The sequence below is a fragment of the Olea europaea genome, chromosome 10 (genome assembly GCF_002742605.1).
Source record: "Olea europaea var. sylvestris chromosome 10, O_europaea_v1, whole genome shotgun sequence".
NCBI lineage: Eukaryota > Viridiplantae > Streptophyta > Magnoliopsida > Lamiales > Oleaceae > Olea > Olea europaea.
The window spans coordinates 25,034,927-25,053,627 of NC_036246.1; the positions used below are offsets into that span (position 1 = coordinate 25,034,927).

At 34.2% G+C, this 18,701-nt stretch overlaps 2 protein-coding genes across 3 annotated transcripts; one reads left to right on the forward strand and one right to left on the reverse strand.

Moving 5' to 3' along the window:
- The first annotated feature begins 879 nt into the window (after nt 1–879).
- On the forward strand, nt 880–9,107 carry LOC111401611. Its single transcript, XM_023029419.1, has 8 exons — nt 880–1,028; nt 1,806–2,101; nt 2,550–2,621; nt 2,753–2,817; nt 5,982–6,138; nt 7,089–7,175; nt 7,276–7,365; nt 8,617–9,107. The coding sequence occupies exons 2-8, from the start codon at nt 1,826–1,828 to the stop codon at nt 8,674–8,676; spliced, it is 807 nt and encodes a 268-aa protein (XP_022885187.1). The 5' UTR covers nt 880–1,028; nt 1,806–1,825; the 3' UTR covers nt 8,677–9,107.
- Nucleotides 9,108–11,950: 2,843 nt separating this feature from the next.
- On the reverse strand, nt 11,951–15,327 carry LOC111401612 (probable arabinosyltransferase ARAD1). 2 transcript variants are annotated; one of them, XM_023029422.1, is made up of 3 exons: nt 15,040–15,327; nt 13,425–14,495; nt 11,951–12,599 (listed from the first exon to the last, which is right to left on the reverse strand). In XM_023029422.1, exons 2-3 carry the CDS (start codon nt 14,409–14,411, stop codon nt 12,090–12,092), a joined length of 1,497 nt encoding a protein of 498 aa, XP_022885190.1. In that variant the 5' UTR covers nt 14,412–14,495; nt 15,040–15,327; the 3' UTR covers nt 11,951–12,089. The 2 variants fall into 2 exon arrangements, with proteins under 2 accessions (XP_022885190.1, XP_022885189.1); XM_023029421.1 differs by having other exon boundaries at nt 13,425–14,556.
- Nucleotides 15,328–18,701: the final 3,374 nt, after the last annotated feature.

Genomic DNA, 18,701 nt, shown 5'->3' on the forward strand with positions numbered 1-18,701 from the left:
GACGTCATACCACGTATAAAAATTCTTAATAAGATGATGTAAATTATATTGAGGAATTTGTCGCAAAAAAATAATAAACATTAATAAAATAATTGATTTTTTTTAAAAACAAAAAGACTAGTTATACGCATATTTTTAAAATATACATTTGATGTACGTTTAACTATTTCCTATATTCATTTAGATTATTCAATATCTCTATGATATAGTTCTCGAAATGAGTTTCGAGAGGGTATAGAAGATTTATGGATTTGATTAGCGTATAATCGTCCAAGAATTTTTAATGTTAGATTGTTCTCAAAATACTCAAAATACTTGTTTGAAACGACTTACTTTGACGTATCTTAACATTTGTTACGTTTGGCCGTTTTACGCACTATTAACGATGTGAAATACTAGGTCTTGAGTATTTCAAAATGATATTAAAAATATAATACAAAAACATAAGTAATTTATTGAATTTATTAAATACTTTTTCAAACCAACAGTTTTCTTTCGCTGACACATCACTCATTTTTGAATTTCTATGACCTTTCTGTAAAGAATAATGCTATTCGTAATCGCTCACTGCGATAGTCACTTTACGTGGCATATACATGACAGGTGATTATTTGATGCATTAATGTGGTAGTTTTTTATTTATTAATACATCAAATAACTACCTATCATGTATATGTCACATAGGACGACTATCGCAGTGAACGATTGCAAATATCATTATTCTTCTGTAAAACGTATTTTGTACATCTAAGCTTTATCCAAAATTCAGGTGCCCCCAATAACGGTGTCACACAATCCCCTTATTATTCGGGGTTGTTGGACAAGCACCCCCTGTACACTGCATATATACGTCTAGATTCTAGATATTATCCGCACTCGGACAAATAAATACAACAATTACCGCTAAAAAAATAAGTAAATTCGGAACCCGTCTCTTCGTTTACGTCAGCAATTTCCTTGCAAAAGCAAAACAGTTTACTTTTCTCATTTTTCTCTCTCCAACTAATCAAAGAGCAATTTTCTTTCAGGTAATTGCAGTTCTGTAAATTCATTTTAGCAGTTTTCTTCTTCTTATATTTATGAAGTAATGCTAAATTGTTCTGGGTTTATTATTATTATTATTATTATTTTAAATCTTTGGTGTGATTTATAGAAATTTATTGATGAATGTAGCCCTTTTTAATCATTCTGATTCTGATTCTGATTCCGCAGCTTGAAATTATTGACATGTTTTAGATTACTAATAGTTCTTTAGCTGGAAATTTATTATTTTTNATTCTGATTCTGATTCCGCAGCTTGAAATTATTGACATGTTTTAGATTACTAATAGTTCTTTAGCTGGAAATTTATTATTTTTATGTTGTTAAGATTCTGTTTGGTAGATGAAGAAACTAAAATGGAAGAGTAAGCATCTATTTTTGCTTCTTGTTTTTCTTCTTAGTCTCCAAATGTTGCTTATCCTATTTTTACTTTTGGGTTTCATGTCAAAATTCCCATCACAGTTCCCAAAATTTATGTTCCCAAGTGTTGAAGAATTCTATTTTATCGTCTCCAACGTCGAAAAGATTGCATTTGACATATTTATAAAATATTTATTGCATGTGATCCTAGCATGAGAAATTTATTTGAAGTCAATTTATAAATGAATTCATTTTAATATTTTTTTTCCCATGAATAATTGATGATCTCAATTATTTTAATAATTGAATGAATAAGGCAAAGAAAGATTCATGCTTTTGTGGTGGCAGTTTTTAATAAGCCGATATCATGTGATTAATATGAAGTGATTTTGTGGTTTATTTAGGTATATATTCAAGATAAGTAATGGGTGAGTACTTGGTTTTATGTGTTGATCACCTTTTTACGCCTGAGTCATTGCCATTACTGCAAGGGCAAGAGGATGTTGAGTTTCTTGGTGAGAGTTCTAGCTCTGGTACTGTCAATCCATCTGCTTCAGTGATTGCTATTAAGGAAAATAAAGAAAAAATATTAGCTGATGGAGGAGAACCTTTACTCGAGTCGATGGAATGCCGTATTTGTCAGGAGGAAGATAGTGTTAAAAACTTGGAGATACCTTGTGCTTGTAGTGGCACCTTGAAGGTATCGTTCTGCGCTCTTTACTGGGCTGTTTTAACACTTCTATTCAATATATGCTTATTCCTATGAAAATGTTTTGTTCTTAGTAATTAAAGTGTTGAATTAACATTGTCTGTCAACAGAGTTTGTTTGAAACATATCAAGGCATTTGAAGTTGCTTTGGTGACAAAGCATCTACCTCAGTCAAGGAAATAGATGCATAGAATATTAGAAAGTATTATTTATTTTTTTTAATTTTTTTTTGTACCGAGGTCTAATTCACAGTGATAATTTTGGCACTATTGAATTCTCATTTAATTTCTCTATCTAGGTAGGATTTTCAACTTGTCTTGTTAATCATGATAGCTTGTCCATACTCCATAGTGATGGTTTGCTCTCTTTAGGTTTCTATCAAAAAAAAAAAAAAAAAAATTATTTTCTATTTTTCTCTTTGTTGCATTTAAAAATCCAGTACGCTCATAGGAAATGTGTGCAACACTGGTGCAATGAGAAAGGAGATATAATATGCGAGATATGTCATCAGGTATTCTACCGCTGCTTTCTTTATCAAATTTATTCCTTGTCATGCAAAAGAATCCGAATATTTTAACTCTTATGAGTTTTGGAATCATAAGTATATGCTGATTTCTGCTAATGAATTTCCTGATTTTGCAGCCTTACCAACATGGCTACACTTCTTCGCCTCATCTTCATCCTGATGATACTGCTGTTGAAATCAGGCATGTTTTCAATTCTTGGTCATATATGTTTTTTCCTTGATCTTAATGAGGCAATCGGTTTTAACTGTTTGATAAAAAGCCTCTAGATGTAACTTCAATTTTTCTAATTTCCTTGGACAAAATGATTATTTTGGCAGATGGAAATATGTTGTATATAGAAACTGTACTGTGGTCTGTGTAGTAGAACTAAGATGTAATTTTCTGAAACGATAACTTTTCTTCATTACTTTTATGTAATCTTGACTCCATGTTTATCGCGAATCAGGCTTGTTGCATGTATCTGTGTATTAAAAGTTAATATTGGCCTGAATTGTTCAGTCACTCTAGGCATATGAGTTATTTTTCCGACTTGGACACGATTGATAGGTAGAATACAATGGTACGAGGGGGTTTAATTTTTACCGTAAGGCCTATGACTTCCTAATTGTTTTAATCATCCGATACTTTTTACTTGTAATGAAAATATAAATAAGCCTTAATTTTGGAAGAATTTATAGAATTAGTGATTGATAAATAAATAGTAGCTGTAGTTTCATTGGATTGTGTGGTTGAAAATGAAGTTTGACCATTTATAATTTAGAAATTTTGTGAAATGGAGGCTAAATTATACATTTTCAATGAGCTTAAAGCTTAAAAGTATTCCTCCTCTCCTCGACCTTCTTCCTTTCAGGTCGGATGTCACTAGAAGAAATTTCATCGGTGGTGAGTTTTTGTCAGGAATGGGCATTCATATCTGGAAACAAAAATATGGCAGTGTCAAAAAATATCCATTGATGAATTTGGATACAATTAGGAATTTACTTAGGATGGTATATTATTCCAGTTTTAGCATCATACAAAAGGACCTGGACATTACATTGGACTAGTTGAGTGAAGGAATTTCTTAATATTCAATCTCATAAAAAAGGTCAAATGGGAAATATGCATACTGTTAACCAATTGATGATCTCTTGAGTAATTTCATGATTATTTGAGAGGAAAAAGATTTTTTTCATCTCAAGCAATCTATCCTTTCTCAATAAATATTCCCTCAAAACTTAGCCAATGCCTGGCTTATGTTTATGAACTTTTTATCCACACATTTCAAGAAACCCACAAGTATTATCCACTCATCCACCACTCATTTCTATCTTTTTTATAATTTAAATCATCTATAAACACTTTCCAAACGTGCGCTTAGTTTGGGTAATATATTTGAGTTTCACCAAGTACTTCCTAGTATCAATGATTTGGATATCATGACGAATGAATGCACCAGCTAACTTGTGCATGGAGAAAGATTGATGTGAGATACAAATTTAATGCAGGGGAAATTGGGAAATAAATATTGTGATATATAGTATAATTTGGGTGTTAGCAGTTGTTTTATACTTATACCAGTTTAGGCAGCAAGTATCATGGCAAAATTGACTAGAAGAGGTAAAATCAGCTACAGTAAAACTTTCTTTTATGGAGGTTAATTTAATAACAAAAAAATTCTCACCAACAGTTGGATGAGTGGGAAGGCATTCTTAGAAGTGTGGTCTTTCAGGATTGGCACCACCTCTCACCTATCCTACGTGTGATCAAGGTTGTCAGTGCGAAACTATAGTTAAGGTGCACGAGGTCTTACTGTATAGCTATTGGTACTCTGCATTTTTACAGAAAATTCAAATTCACCAAGTCCCCCTTCCATCTTTTTCAATAAAATCATGCCTATATTAATAGGCATCCTTACTCTATTAACAAGCAATAGTTTTCTATTATTTCCAGTTCCAGTTGTTTGTTTTATCTCTTTCTTAGAGAAATCTTGTACTTACTATCGTTTGAATATGCTCCTGTGGTCTGTGGTAATATTGTTAATCAATTCCCTAATAAGTAGAGTTTTACCCAACTCCAGCTCCTCTAAATAGTATGATATTTTCCCTCACAACGTCGTTATCAATAAAAGTATTAAACTATCATATAACTGTTTGAGTGAAAGATATGTCTATGCATCATGATGTGGTTGTTTAGATTACTCTATTGTACTTATTGAGGCATGGAGGCAGGTAGGTCTATATTCCTTGGTTTTTAGTAGAGCTATTAACGTTTATCTATCTAATATTATCTGAAAACAACCAAGTTAAATGACTGACACCTTAGGCATGGTTATTTCCATTTCTGAGTTTGCATAAGTATCCTCTCCCTCCCAATATAATGAGAGTAATGAAGGATGTTCAGTTTTCAATTCCTCATAATTTTATTCCGGCATTGCTTTCTGAGTTCCTTATCATCTATTAGATTGTAGGCATTTTATACTTGACCCTGAAATACATCTAAGCAATAGTTTTGATATTGTTACACAAAACCATGAAGATAGAACTGCCTTGGTCACGTCTTTGGTTCAAATACCTTTTGAAGCATTCTTTGATTGCTTACTACTTTCATTAGGAGCATTGCAAATTTCCTACACTTATTGTTGCCCTCCTATTTTCACATTTTTGGGGAGTAGCTATGAAAATGGAGTTTGTGATTATCATATTTTTAATCATTCTATACTGGTATGCACTTATCATTTAAATTTCTTCAAGCTAGTTTGCTTTACTTTGGGGTTCCTAAATTTAGAGATTCACTTGAATAATATTGTTTATACGTAATTGATGGAATTACTACATCCATCAACTTGTGAACTGGTATGACTAACCACAAGCTAAACTTTTATTTTAGAAATCTCGTTAAGCATTTTGAATTCTTTTCCCAACTCTTTCTCATACCATTTTTTGATCTTTGTAGGAAACAGTGATGTTTGATGATAAATGTAATTTGAAATGTTCGATTTATAGACTAGTGTCAGCTTTTTTATTGCACCTATAGCATTTTACTAATAATAAATAATTCACTTTAATAGAAAAAGCATTTGTTTCGACAACCAAATGGCAATGCATTTAAAACGTCTACCGAATGTGTTTGGTTGATTAATGTTTATATCTGTTTTATTCATCACTTTCCAAAATCAATTGTTTCATTAAAATACATTTGAAATACACGCTTGAGTGTAAACTAGGCTAGATGAGGCTGATCTAATTCTGTGCTACTTGTAAGACTTTCTCGCTTATGTTCTATGATCTTTATGCAGTTAAATGTACTAACTTGTATGGGTGCATGCATTTCAATTAATCGGCTCTGATGCACTATCTATACAGTGGGGGCTGGACAATTGCTGGTAATCCATTGGATTTGCATGACCCTCGACTTTTGGCTGTGGCTGGCACAGAACACCATGTTTTAGAGGCTGATTATGATGAGTATGTTGATTCAAGTGCTAGTGGCGCTGCATTTTGTCGTTCTGCTACTTTAATTGTAACATACACCTTCCCTACTAGTTTAATTTTTGCCTCATCAATTGTCCTTGCTGTTTATTTGTGATATTTATTGTTTCATGGATATTTTGGGATTCAATCTTTAAATACATTAATTCTTAAATTGTAATTTATTCCATTAATCTTTTCCAGCGTTCAAAAGAAAAGTCAATGTTCTCTTTCAACCCTCTTCCCCTTCTTTCTGGAAGACAAAGGAAACAAGATGAAATGAAAATAATGCATTACACTGCTTAGATATTTTTTCATCAGTTAATTCTTACTTTTTATGCATTCTCCTTTTGGTTATCTAAAATTAAACCAATAGAGCATCGCATGCTGTAGACCTCAAAATGTTGCAAATGCTCATTTGACTAGACCCTTGAATAGAAATCACCCATTTTTTTCAAAGGTACTTTCTCCAACTAACAGTCGGGTTCAGGACTACCTGATCTTGTTTGTATCAAGGAAGAAGTGGATAGAAACCCAACAGCCTGGTGCAAGCATTTACAGCATAAGCTTTAAAGAGGAGAGTTGTCAACTCTAGTATAATAATTTCATGAGAAATGATAAATTTTATTTTCTGTTTAAATAGGTGAAATTGAAATTTTGATTAGCGCTTTCAATCTTTTCTTCCAATTCCAGAAAAAATTCATGTTATTTGAAAAGTGCATGACTACATGGATAAGCTTAAACTAACCCATCAATATGGGATCCAATTCAATATTTTCCTTGGGAGGTATATGAAAGGAATTGGAATGAAATAAGATTCGTACTTGAGAAAAATGTTATCTTTTATTTAAATACTATACCTGTGGGATTAAGGAAAAACCCATAGCTTTCTCGTACTTTCGATCGAAAATCAGACTGAATTCGTACCCTTTATTTTCTCTCCTCTTTCCTTAGTTTGATACATTTATTTTGTTGATAATTTTGACCTGTGTTTTGTGCCAGCTAATGGCTCTTCTACTTTTGAGGCACACTCTAACAATTGGAAATGGTGATAGTGATAACGACGACGATGATATTTTCGCCTTCTCTGTGAGTGGGATTCGATGTTTTAGTTGCCTGTCATGCATGTATATACCCGACTTGTATTGGTGTTATTGCTTGCTTAATTATGTGCTTGACGCTTAAACAGATTATCTTGCTCCGGGTTATGGGGTTCCTTCTTCCCTGCTACATTGCTGCTTGGGCTATCAGTATACTGCAGCGTCGGAGACAGAGACAGGTGAGAAGCTTTTACTAGTCATTATTTTCTAATCCATATGCTTTCTGTTGTCTCCTATGCTATTAGAGTGTGTTTGATTGACATGGAAAATATTACCTAGAAAAGAAAATATTTTCCATCTTTTATGGAAAATAAAAACCACCTCTACCCAAGGAAAATATTTTCCTTAAAAACAAGGAAAATTAGGCATATTTTCAAAAGTTGGAAAATGTTTTCCATGGAAAAAAATAGCAATCAAACACTCCAAGTGAAAATTTGGATAGAAAACTGATATTTTCCATGGAAAATAAATGTAATCAAACATACCCTTAGTGAACTCCATGAAATGATGGTAGTTGACTGAAAAAACATACGTTGGAAACTGGAATGCATGTACCATAAGTAATTTTGTTCCAGTGCTGGCCTGAAAATTTTATGCTGTTGGTGGTCTTTGATAAGTTAAAAATGCTGATTACCTTCCAAATTTTGGAAAGGTCTATCACAGTTTTCAATAAGTTAAAGAGGGTAAAAGAATGTAATTTTCCTGTTTTGTCCACTTGGAGACTTCTTTCTTTTACTTGTTGGGCATATGGAGGTGGTGGGTTAATTTGGCCCACATAACCATTATATTGTGTTGTAACTGAATAATGAACTAGGATACAAGTTTCTCCTAGGAGCATTCAAGGATATGGAAATACATTAATGACATTTTATGCTTTGCATAATTTGGAAATACATTAATGACGTTTTATGTATGACAATCACGACTTGTAAACATAACAGTCATAGGGCCTTGAGACAGCTTTAGATCTTGATTGAGAGCATTGAGATCTTGTGCAAACAACATTCATTATTATTATGGTGAAATACTCCTCTGCCTATGATTTTTTTTTCGTCTTGGATTTCTACGTAAAATCTTGGTGTTCTTGTGTTGGTTTGTTTTATTTCATCTCGCCAATTATCTTGTTGATTTTGTAACATTTGGAAACTAGACGGGTCATGAAATTTGTTGCTGATAGTAATTCCACTGATGCCGAGTATTCTTTTTATTGGTTGGAAATATCTTGTATTCAATAAAAATAACAAGATTATTCTACTGTGTATGTCTAGTATGGTGGTGGAGCCAAGCTGCCACCATATAATTTATCTCGCATAAATTTAAATTATTGTCCGTTGCAGTGTCTAATATGGTCTAATACTGCATAGAAAATATGCACTTCCTGTATAACCTTTTTTCTCATTATGTAATTATTTGTGCGCGTGAAATATTAGGAAGTTGCCGCACTAGCAGCAAGTGAAGTTGCTTTCAATGCTGAAGGCAGGGCAGCATAGAGTTTTGCAAGTTACAATATCGTCAATACCAGCAATGACACCCACGCCTGGAGCGACTTCAGAACCAGCAATGACCCCTCGACCTGAGCCAGCTATATAGCACTGCTTTCGTTCATCTCATGCAACTTTTGGACGTGTAAATTTATCCTGTGATTTCATTCTCAACAGTCTCATCCATTGATAAATACTGTGTGTTCCTCTGCAGTGAACAAAATTTCGTTGATGAGATTAGATTGTCTCCTTTTTCTGTGTAGAATTGATGGCGTTGAGGGTTTTTCATGGTCAAGCGAACTGACCCAAGAAAAATCTAGGATAAAAAAGAGATGGATTGTTGTTATTTGAGTTTTGATTGAACCATACCATGTATTGACACTTTAAAATCGTTCATCCCAAGCCAAATTGAGGATAACAATTTGGACAATCTTCATCCATTCGAAATTTGATTGCTAGAGCTCATTATTTTTGTTCACATGGGACATGGGATTCACCCAGCCCCAGTGAATCCATCATTGTCGTCACCACCCCCACAAGAATCTAGCATGTTGGGTGGAACTTTTGGAGTTTATTTATAAGCAGAATATAACATTTTATTTATTGACAATAAGATAAGAGTTACTTTCAAAATAAGCAGATTTTTTATTTAAGTTTTCTAAAAAATAAAAAAAAAATTAAGTTTACACCTTTAAATATCGTCATGGATGCTTTACACATCATCATAGATACAAACAACATTGAAGCTCGGGGATTAATAATTGGAGAGTTAGGAATAATGTTCACATGCAATTTACTAACACTTGGATGAGAAATAATTATGTTCAGATGTGAAAATGTATAATAAAAATGCTGTTTTCAATTTAAAGGTGTATTTTCTACTAATTTCTATAAAATTTGTGACAATATTTCGAGTAGGGTTCTAGTTAATGCTCTTTGTGTATACATTTACATTTAACGGTGCTACATAGGTTTTTATGTTGACATTTTCAACCGAGTGACTATTAATGTAATCATTAAAAAACCACTACGGTAAATATACTTTAATGACTACTTTGAAAATAAGGGGGTAAAAAAGTAAAGTCGAGCATAATTGGAAACAAAAAAGTCACTTAAAACAGATTTACCATTTTTAAGATTAGCCAAAGATGCTTGCATGATATGGACATACTTAAATTGTACATTTTGAATTAAAAATAATAATAAGGGAAAGGAAATAAAGAAAAGAAAAAGATGGTCTTCGTGGATAAGCGAGGAAATAAAGGGAAGAGAAGTGAATATGAGAAGTTTGAATGGAGGTCTTAGTGCTTCACAATCTTAAGAAAAGCATAAAGGAAAGTTGTTTAGCACAAGAAATCAAGACTGTCATTTTTGGCGCATGGAGAACAGAGCTTGGAATTCTAAAGTGAAGAGTTTGCATAAAGCAAATTCTTGGTGTTTTTGGGGGCTTGTTTCACTGACTATCTTGTCCCAGTATCTATAACTTTATCTGGCTTTCTTGCAACTGTAGCAAGCCTATAACTTTGGCTGGCCAACGGCACTTGAGAGAATATGCGTCCATGAGTATGGGTAAAAGTCATTGGGATAAATTAAGAAAATTATTTGATTTAAACAGTTTTTAGTGACTTCCACAGAAGCTATCTCAAACAATCTCTTAGATAGTTAATTTTTTTTTTTTTTAATGGCTCGAGTGTTCGAGCTTTGCAGGACGGCTTTTCTCTCTGGTTTACCTCTCAGATAAATAGGATGCAGTCATAGCTTATACATATTTAGGTCGGATATTTCGAAAACGGTTCTTCTCTTTATGGAACTCCCTTTATGACATGCGAACAAGGACCCCGGAGGAACAACAGAACATACTATGATTTTGTCTCCACGGGACATCTACCTTAACATCCAATACTCCATAAAGAACCCTCTTACTTTCTACTGCTGCAAGGATTTTGATAAATGTGGACATAAAAATGATTGTGGATAGAATGTTGATGCAAACTTAATTTACTTGTTCTGATTTTCAGTAGATATAATAATGAATTGAAACCCGCTAAACATGTTAATAAAATAAATAGTTCGATGATTGTGAATCACCCAATACAATAAAGACAACTTCTACGCAAAGTACACAGGAGCATAATGAGATGACGTGAAGAATTGATGTTGGATTGAAGAGTTTTGGGATTTTTGAAATTTTGGTCTAAAAGAGCAAGGCAAATAATAGGGTGTGTGGGGGAACCAATATAAAGATTCTTGGCTTCTCAGTAATGCTGTTCCAATCTCAACTTTTATTCAAACCTGTCAAAACTTCTAAAACAGCCTTAACATTTCTTCTATGGCAGGCTTATGATTAAGCTGAATCTATGATTTGGGTCCCTTTGTTCTTTATGCGATCGGCCCCACAAATCCAACAAAAGACAATCTCCAGGTTTATATACAGAGGAATAGAGAGTTTCATTTTCAGACACCATTTATTCTCTTAACAGGAGAAAATTCTCTGTTTTTGTAGTGCAAAATGAGTTTCTATGCCAGTAGGGTGATTATCCTAGTAATCTTCTGTATTGGGGTTTTCTCTATTCAACCAGAGATGGTTTCAGGCCGGAGAAGCATAGATCTTGCTCGGCGATGGGAACGAGGAGAAATGTCAGTTCTCAGAAGTTCCCGGGCTCTGAAGGCTGTTGCATTGCAGGACTTGGGCGCCGCTCTGAATATTGCGCCTTCACCTGGAATGACTTACGATCCAAATCAATCAGAAAAAAGAAGGGTCGACCGAGGATCAGACCCTATTCACAACAGATGCTAAAATTTCGAGGCAAAGGATATAATATATTAAGAAACTTTCCAGTATAGGTTTGGTTTGATTTTGTTGTTTCATTTGTTTAAGTTAAAGCTTTCTGTTCATAGAGAAGCTGGTAGATACAGCTGAGAATTGCAAGCCATACCGTCATCATATATATAGATTCCAACCATAGCTCGAATGTGTAGAGATTCATAGTGCCACAGATTTTGTTTCTTCTTTTAGCTTCAATCTTCGTTTTGGCTAAATTCTTTTTACGTTTAACCATGTATGCACACATCAAAAGCACATGGATATGCACACATACCTGCATCTGTTACGATACAATGCATCTAGTTTATCCAATATGACGTTTTCATTGATCTATTTTGTTCCTCATCTCTAAGGCATTCTGTGAATTAGAATTTTATTCGAAATTAATAATCTCCTCTTCTGCATTTGAAATTCATTCTATTCTTTTCCTTTTGTTCAGCAAGATTTCAACTAGGAACGTACAAAGAACCCAACATGGAACGATTCTTGAAAGTAATAGGATTTACAAAATGTTTGAGAACTTGATAAAGAAAGTGGTATAAATCTTAAAAAATATACTGCTAGTATGTTCTTAAGTACTAACAACTTAGATGGGGATTTAGGAAGACTGTGATCTGCGGTATCTGTTCTTTCGGTGAACACTTAACTGTGTGGCTGATTTCTTGCGTGAAACAGTCTGCCAAATCATATCCACAGCATCACCGGGCTGAGATGGATACTGATACTCAAAGTGTCGACTGATCTTCTTTAGTCTTTCCCACATTTTCGTCCAGTTCTCTTGCTCGATACCTCTCAGGAGATTAAGAAGATAACCCTTTTTCACAGCGTCAGATGAGTGGACAAATACACAGAATTCTGAGTAGTCGAGAACATCTTCAAAGGGTAGCTCAATTTCATCACTGATTATTACAGGAACACAGTGACTAGCGATGGCATCAAAGAGACGATTTGAAGAAGGGGTGTCTCCAGCAATATTCAGGCAGAATTTGGAAGAGGCCATCCCTTTCCCTGCCTGTTTTATCCCATTAGCCTGAACACTTCCAAAGGCAAAGTGAACGTCTTTCTCATCTTTGAGTAGGTAGTATAGTACTTGACGGATGGCTCCACCCTGAATACAAACCCATATTCATATTGAGTTATATATTCTGGCAATTCTACACTGATTTTCTTTCTCAAGATTCAAATCACATATTTCATCGGATTTTCCTTCTTCCTCCCAAGCTAGCTTTCCTACTTCTCTCTCATTTTTATCTTCTTAAATTTTTAATTTCTTTAAAATGAAATCCTCTCTTCCCAACTGTGCTAATATTGGCCTATTAAAGCAACACGAAAGTGCTTCATGACATAGATGTCACTATGATGTGCAGTTTCATACATTTCAAGCACAGATCTAATTCAGATTTAGTGCTCCATTTCTGATTTTGACAAGTCCCCATGTTATATATATGCAACACTTTGATATTTTTTTAGACAAAATGCTGAGACCTTTAATATTAAAAATTTATCTCGTTTGCAGTTGTAGCAATTAAAACAGAGGATCAAAGGCCTACTAGAGATTTAAGAATCTATTCCATGTGACAATTCCGTCATAATTAATAAACCCTGAAAATAAACAAAGCAGTTGAACAAAAAGCATTTCACGCCTAGTGCTGACTTTTTGACCATGGCTATTTGTTTTGGGAATCTGTCACAATATAAAATTCAGTTTGGACTACAGATGAGGAGGAGATGATAATTAAACGATGTATACAATTGCATTTCAGAGTATACTTCTAGGAGTGAATCAAATGCATAGATATAAAACCCTCAAAAGTTAACTTTCAAATACAACTTTGCATGTGGTTACCAAGTAAAAAGCACGTCACATCACCAAAAGAACAAAAAAACAAATAGTTCAAATTAAGTTGCAAAGGTGGATATATATACAACTTACGTCTTTCCTGTAAATTGCTCCTCGGAAATACATCAACATAGGCCGTTCACTGAATGACGGCGAGTTAGCAATCGGAATCGTTCTCACCATATGCTTGTAAGGTGCAATTACATCCTTTTCAAGGTTTGCTATTTTTCTGGAGTATCTCCCAAAATCTGAAAGCACGAACATGGCGGAACCCAACTTATTTCTTGCAAATAACATGCTATTTGGGTGGTGGGCTACAATCAAATGATCCCGACCACCCAGTTGCTTCCACTCATCCTGACCTTCTAAAAACTGCACCAATTTATCCTGCAGCATTCTATTGGCACTAACCTTTTCATGTCCTTGGAGCTTTGAGTGTCGGTTGTAACTGAGAGACGAGAAAAAGGGTACAAATATTACATCTGCTTCACTAGAATTCTGCACTCTGATTGCAGAGCATGGTCGAACTACATTTGCAGTATTTGATGCAAGAAGATCCAGAGTAAGCCAATACTCTGTGCTGTGCTGTAAATTTAAACCACCGGGATATGGTGGAAATCTGTTAGAAATACTTACACTAGGCCACATCTGATTTGCACTGCCTTCCCAACCTAACAACCCGAAGTGAAATTCAGAGGGCAAGTCATACATATAGACCCTAAGAAGTGCTCGACTTTGGTCACACGCTGCCCCATGGTGTTGCCCCATCTCATCCATATTCTCCATGTGACCAGAAAATTGAAAACCAACCTTGTGAATGCAAGTATCTTCCTTCTTTGGCATTTCACTAAGGATCAGATGATTTTTTATTTGATCACCTTTGCCATTCGATTTCAAGTAAATTGATGAATTATTAACCAAAATAAAATTAAAAACTGATCTGGCTATGAAAGAATTATCACAATTGTTACTGAACTGATGAAGGGACAGCGACGAGAGGATCAAAAGAATCATTGAAACCACTATAAGCCAAGAAAGAAACTTCGAGGGTAGCTTACTCTTTTCCGAAATGGAAGACATCTCAAAACTCACTGCGCCTTATCAGAATCTCTATATTACTCTTCCAGCGAAAACAATCAATCTTTCCTACTAAAATGCGAGGACCTGGATCACATGCCAATCCCAGTTCTTTAGTGCAATGCTTCGTTTAACAGTGTTTCAACTTCTGAAAATTAATAACAGTTATATATTTCAGCAATCTTGAAAAGGGGAAAAAATCTTTATAGATTATAGGTGGAAACCCATAATCTGCCTTCATCAACTGTGAGGGTTTTTAGATACTTTCAAGGTCGTATTTTCTTAATAATATATTCATCTATAATCAACCACCTCCATCAACCGACAAAACCCATAAATACGAAACTCAAATTTTCTTGTCACCTTAAAACTCCTACAGTATATGGCATATTAAAAGCCCAAATATTAACGTGCACATGTAAAATGATGAAAAAAAGGCCATGACAAATCTCCTGTCAATTAAATACTGAGGGTTAAAAATTTTCAAAGAACGTATTTAACCAGTGAGAGCAAAAATATCATCAAGAATCAATTATTTTATTTTATTTTATTTTTTTCATCTGGGATATTAAGATTCATCATATTCCTGAAAAAAAATAATAATAAATAAAATAAAATAAATCCTTGGCACCTTGAGTTGAGTACTCCCATGGAGGCACTGCTCTTTGTCCAGCGAAGGCTTCAACTGTTGTAATCCCACTTTAAACCATAATTCCTATGATTTAAAAAAATAGATATTTTTCGTAATTTTTTTGATCGGAGATTTATGTAATGTATTGCAACGCCTTTTGGGTGTGTTGTAAAGTGGACAAATGGTAAAGCAGGTTGGAAGCAATTTTGCCATGTTTCATTGTCCAATGCGTACTATGCATCATCTTCACGCAATAATTTCGCTTTCAGATAAATTATTCAACCTACAATGGAAAAATATCCTTAATTTATGGGATATTATAAATATAATTAATGATGTCATTAAATTGTATAGCTACATTAAGACAAACGTATCATTTTCTGTTTCTGCCGAACATCCAACTATATATTGAAGAATTAGTCTTTGTTTGGAAAATTCGGAATTGGTGGACCGTCCATCCAAATCTTTTGAATTGATTCTGAGGCTTATTTTACACTGGGAAATACAGCCACGAAAAATTGAGATAATGAGGACATGTGGACCATATGGGTTCTCAAAATCTGACTGAATTAATCAATTTGGCGGTAAAAATTGTTGGGTTTATGACCCCAAATTAGAAAAAATTTGTTTTCTTATTTTCATGTGAACAAAATTATTTCCTTATTTTCACGTGATTTTATTTGAAATATATTATCTCTTTATTTTACATTATTTTTATCTTTATGGTATGATATGTACCTATAAATAATGTCATTTTCTTTCAATTTAGTTCGAGCCAAAATTACTTTATTGTAATTTTCTCTCCATATCGTCGTTATAATACAATATCGTTTCCTCTGCTTAATTTTCTTTGATTTCTTCACTTTAAATCTTGTTTCATCTTTACGATCTTGTTACAAATTTCATACAATGTCATTAATCTCAATCCTTGCGTCGCATTTGGGATCAACAAGTAGTATCATAGTTAGGTTGTAGGTTCTTCATGATTTGATCGAAATTTTTTAGAGATGACTACATTGAAATATGATATTCCGCTCTTGAATCGCAATACAAGATTTTCTTTGTGGCAAGTACAGATGAGGGCTATTCTGGCACAGTTGGATTTGGACTATGTGTTGCTGCATTTTTGAAAAAATGCCAACTAATTGGACAACAACGAAGGGATCGAAAGGTTTTATCGCAGATTCATCTTCATTTATCCTATAATATTCTGCAGGACGTCTTGAAGTAGAAAACAACGGCTGCTTTGTGGTTGAAACTGGAGCGATTATGCATGACTAAAAGTCTCACTAGGAAATTGACTCTAAAACAAAAGTTGCATTCCCATCACATGGCGGAAGGAGGGTTACTAGAAGACCACATTGTAGTGTTTAAGGAAATAGTTGCAAATTTAGAGACATTGGAGGTTAAGTACGATAAGGAAGATCTGGCCTTGATTTTGTTGTGTTCGCTGCCTACCTCTTATTCGTCGTTTCGAGACACCATTCTGTATAGTCGTGATACTTTGACTATTGAGGATGTCTATGATACTCTATTTTCAAAGGAGAAGATGAAGCATTTGGTTGGAGCTATATCGAGGGATGAGAAAGTTCTGGTATCTCATGATGATCGACGGAGGGATAGATCGAGGACGAACTTCAGCAATTTGTACTACATCTACTGCAGGAGGAAATGACACATTAAGAAAGATTGCGATAAGTTGCAAATTAAAAGTAGTTTAACTGCAAATCATAGGGGGCAATCATGCAATTCGGATGAGACTAATGTTATCGAGGTTATTTCAAATGGCAATGACGTGATGTTGACCGTAGTATTTGATGTGGAGCTAAACCTGACGAAGAGTGGATTCTCGATTCGGCATCTTCGCATCATGTGTTTCAATCGAAATTTCTTTCAGACATATGAAGCTGTCAAGCAAGGTGGAGTTGTGATAGGAAATAACCAGTCTTGTCGTGATGCTAAAATCGGTTGAGATAGATTAAAGTTGCAGGATGGGACGGTCAGAACAATTGATCAGGTTTGACATGTTCCAAACCTGAAAAGGAATCTCATCTCGCTGCGTACCGTCGGATGCAAAATTGTATAATTTCTCTGGTGGAGGTGGAATCTTGAAGGTCCGAAGGGGTGTCGGGGTTGTATTGGAGGGATGAAAGAAGTTTCAGTTGTACATCTTACAGGGAAGCGCGGAACCAGTTAGAGACATCTAGACAAGTTCAATACCATGCTGGATATTTAGTTTAATACAGTACCTCTTATGACGAGCTCTGGGTCAGTTCAAAATATTGCTCAGGGGAGTATTGGTGATTTTACTTTGCCACCAATTTCAGCGGATACATGTTATTCAGTTGCTAGAGTTAGACTCATGAAGCGTAGATACAGTGGTGTCAGTGATGTCTGTAATGTTTTTGGGATCGTTGAAGGTGACAGTTTTAGCACTGGGCCTTCTGATCAGGCATTTGGTGTGGTTTTCTGTTACAAGGTGTGTTTCAACCTTGTTTGGTTAACAGTAATTTCTTGGTTAAATTTTTGGAACTCGAGAGTTAGGTTCGGTATCGCTTGTGAACGCCAGATAGAGGAAGATTTTTTTGTGATGGGGAGTTTTGTTTACTGTTTTGAAGAGTTCAATTATTTCAATGCAGTTGGACATACTTTTTAGGTGGAGAAATTTTGGAGTTTAATTCATTGCACTGAAATTTGGGTTAAGGTAGAGATTATTGGGTTTATGACCCAAATTAGGAAAAAATTTATTTCCTTATTTTCACGTGAAAAAAATTATTTCCTTATTTTCACGTGATTTCATTGGAAATATATTATTTCATTCTTTCACATTATTTCCATTTTTATGGTATGGTATGTACTTATAAATATTGATATCTTTTTTTAGTTTAATTTAAGCCAAAATTGCTATGTAGTAATTTTTTTCCATATCGTCGTCATAATAAACTATCGTTTCCTTTGCTTAACGCTTTTTGATTTCTTTACTTTAAATCTTGTTTCATCTTTTTCATCTTGTTACATATTTCATACAATGTCATTAATCTCAATTCTTATGTGGCTTTTCAGATCAACAAAAATTATGAAATCGGTCCCGCAATAGGTACAGTGAAGCCTTACCTGAATAGGTACGGGATTTCAAAAATGTTGACGGTAACTCAAAAAAATAAAAATTAAAATTAAAAAAATCACAATTGAGAGAAAAAAATGTTGAAGTGACTGTTAAATAAAAAAAAAAAAAAACTAAGCAATTGACGGAAAAATGAATCCAATGCTCTCCTGTCTTTTCCCCTTTTGCAGCAAGATTTGGTAAGCACCATATTTGGTTTGTATGGGTATATACATGTTGTTGGGCATTGGTATATTTTCCTATAGATTCGACCAAACCATTTGATCATGTTTCAAGATTTGGTGTACTGTGAATTGCGTATACATGTTTGATATTATCTAGAATATGACAAATTTACTGAATGAGGTGAAGAACGAAAAAAGTTGTAGATGTCTGATTTGCCATATTGTGTGTACTGAAATTGAAAGTGAATTAGATAATTGTTCCTGTTCAACTTGCTCGAACATTTGATTATCAAATTTGTTAAGCAGTTATTTGAATTAGTAATTGCGTTGTGCTGACATTATTTGTATGCACTTGATATGCAGCTGACAATGGT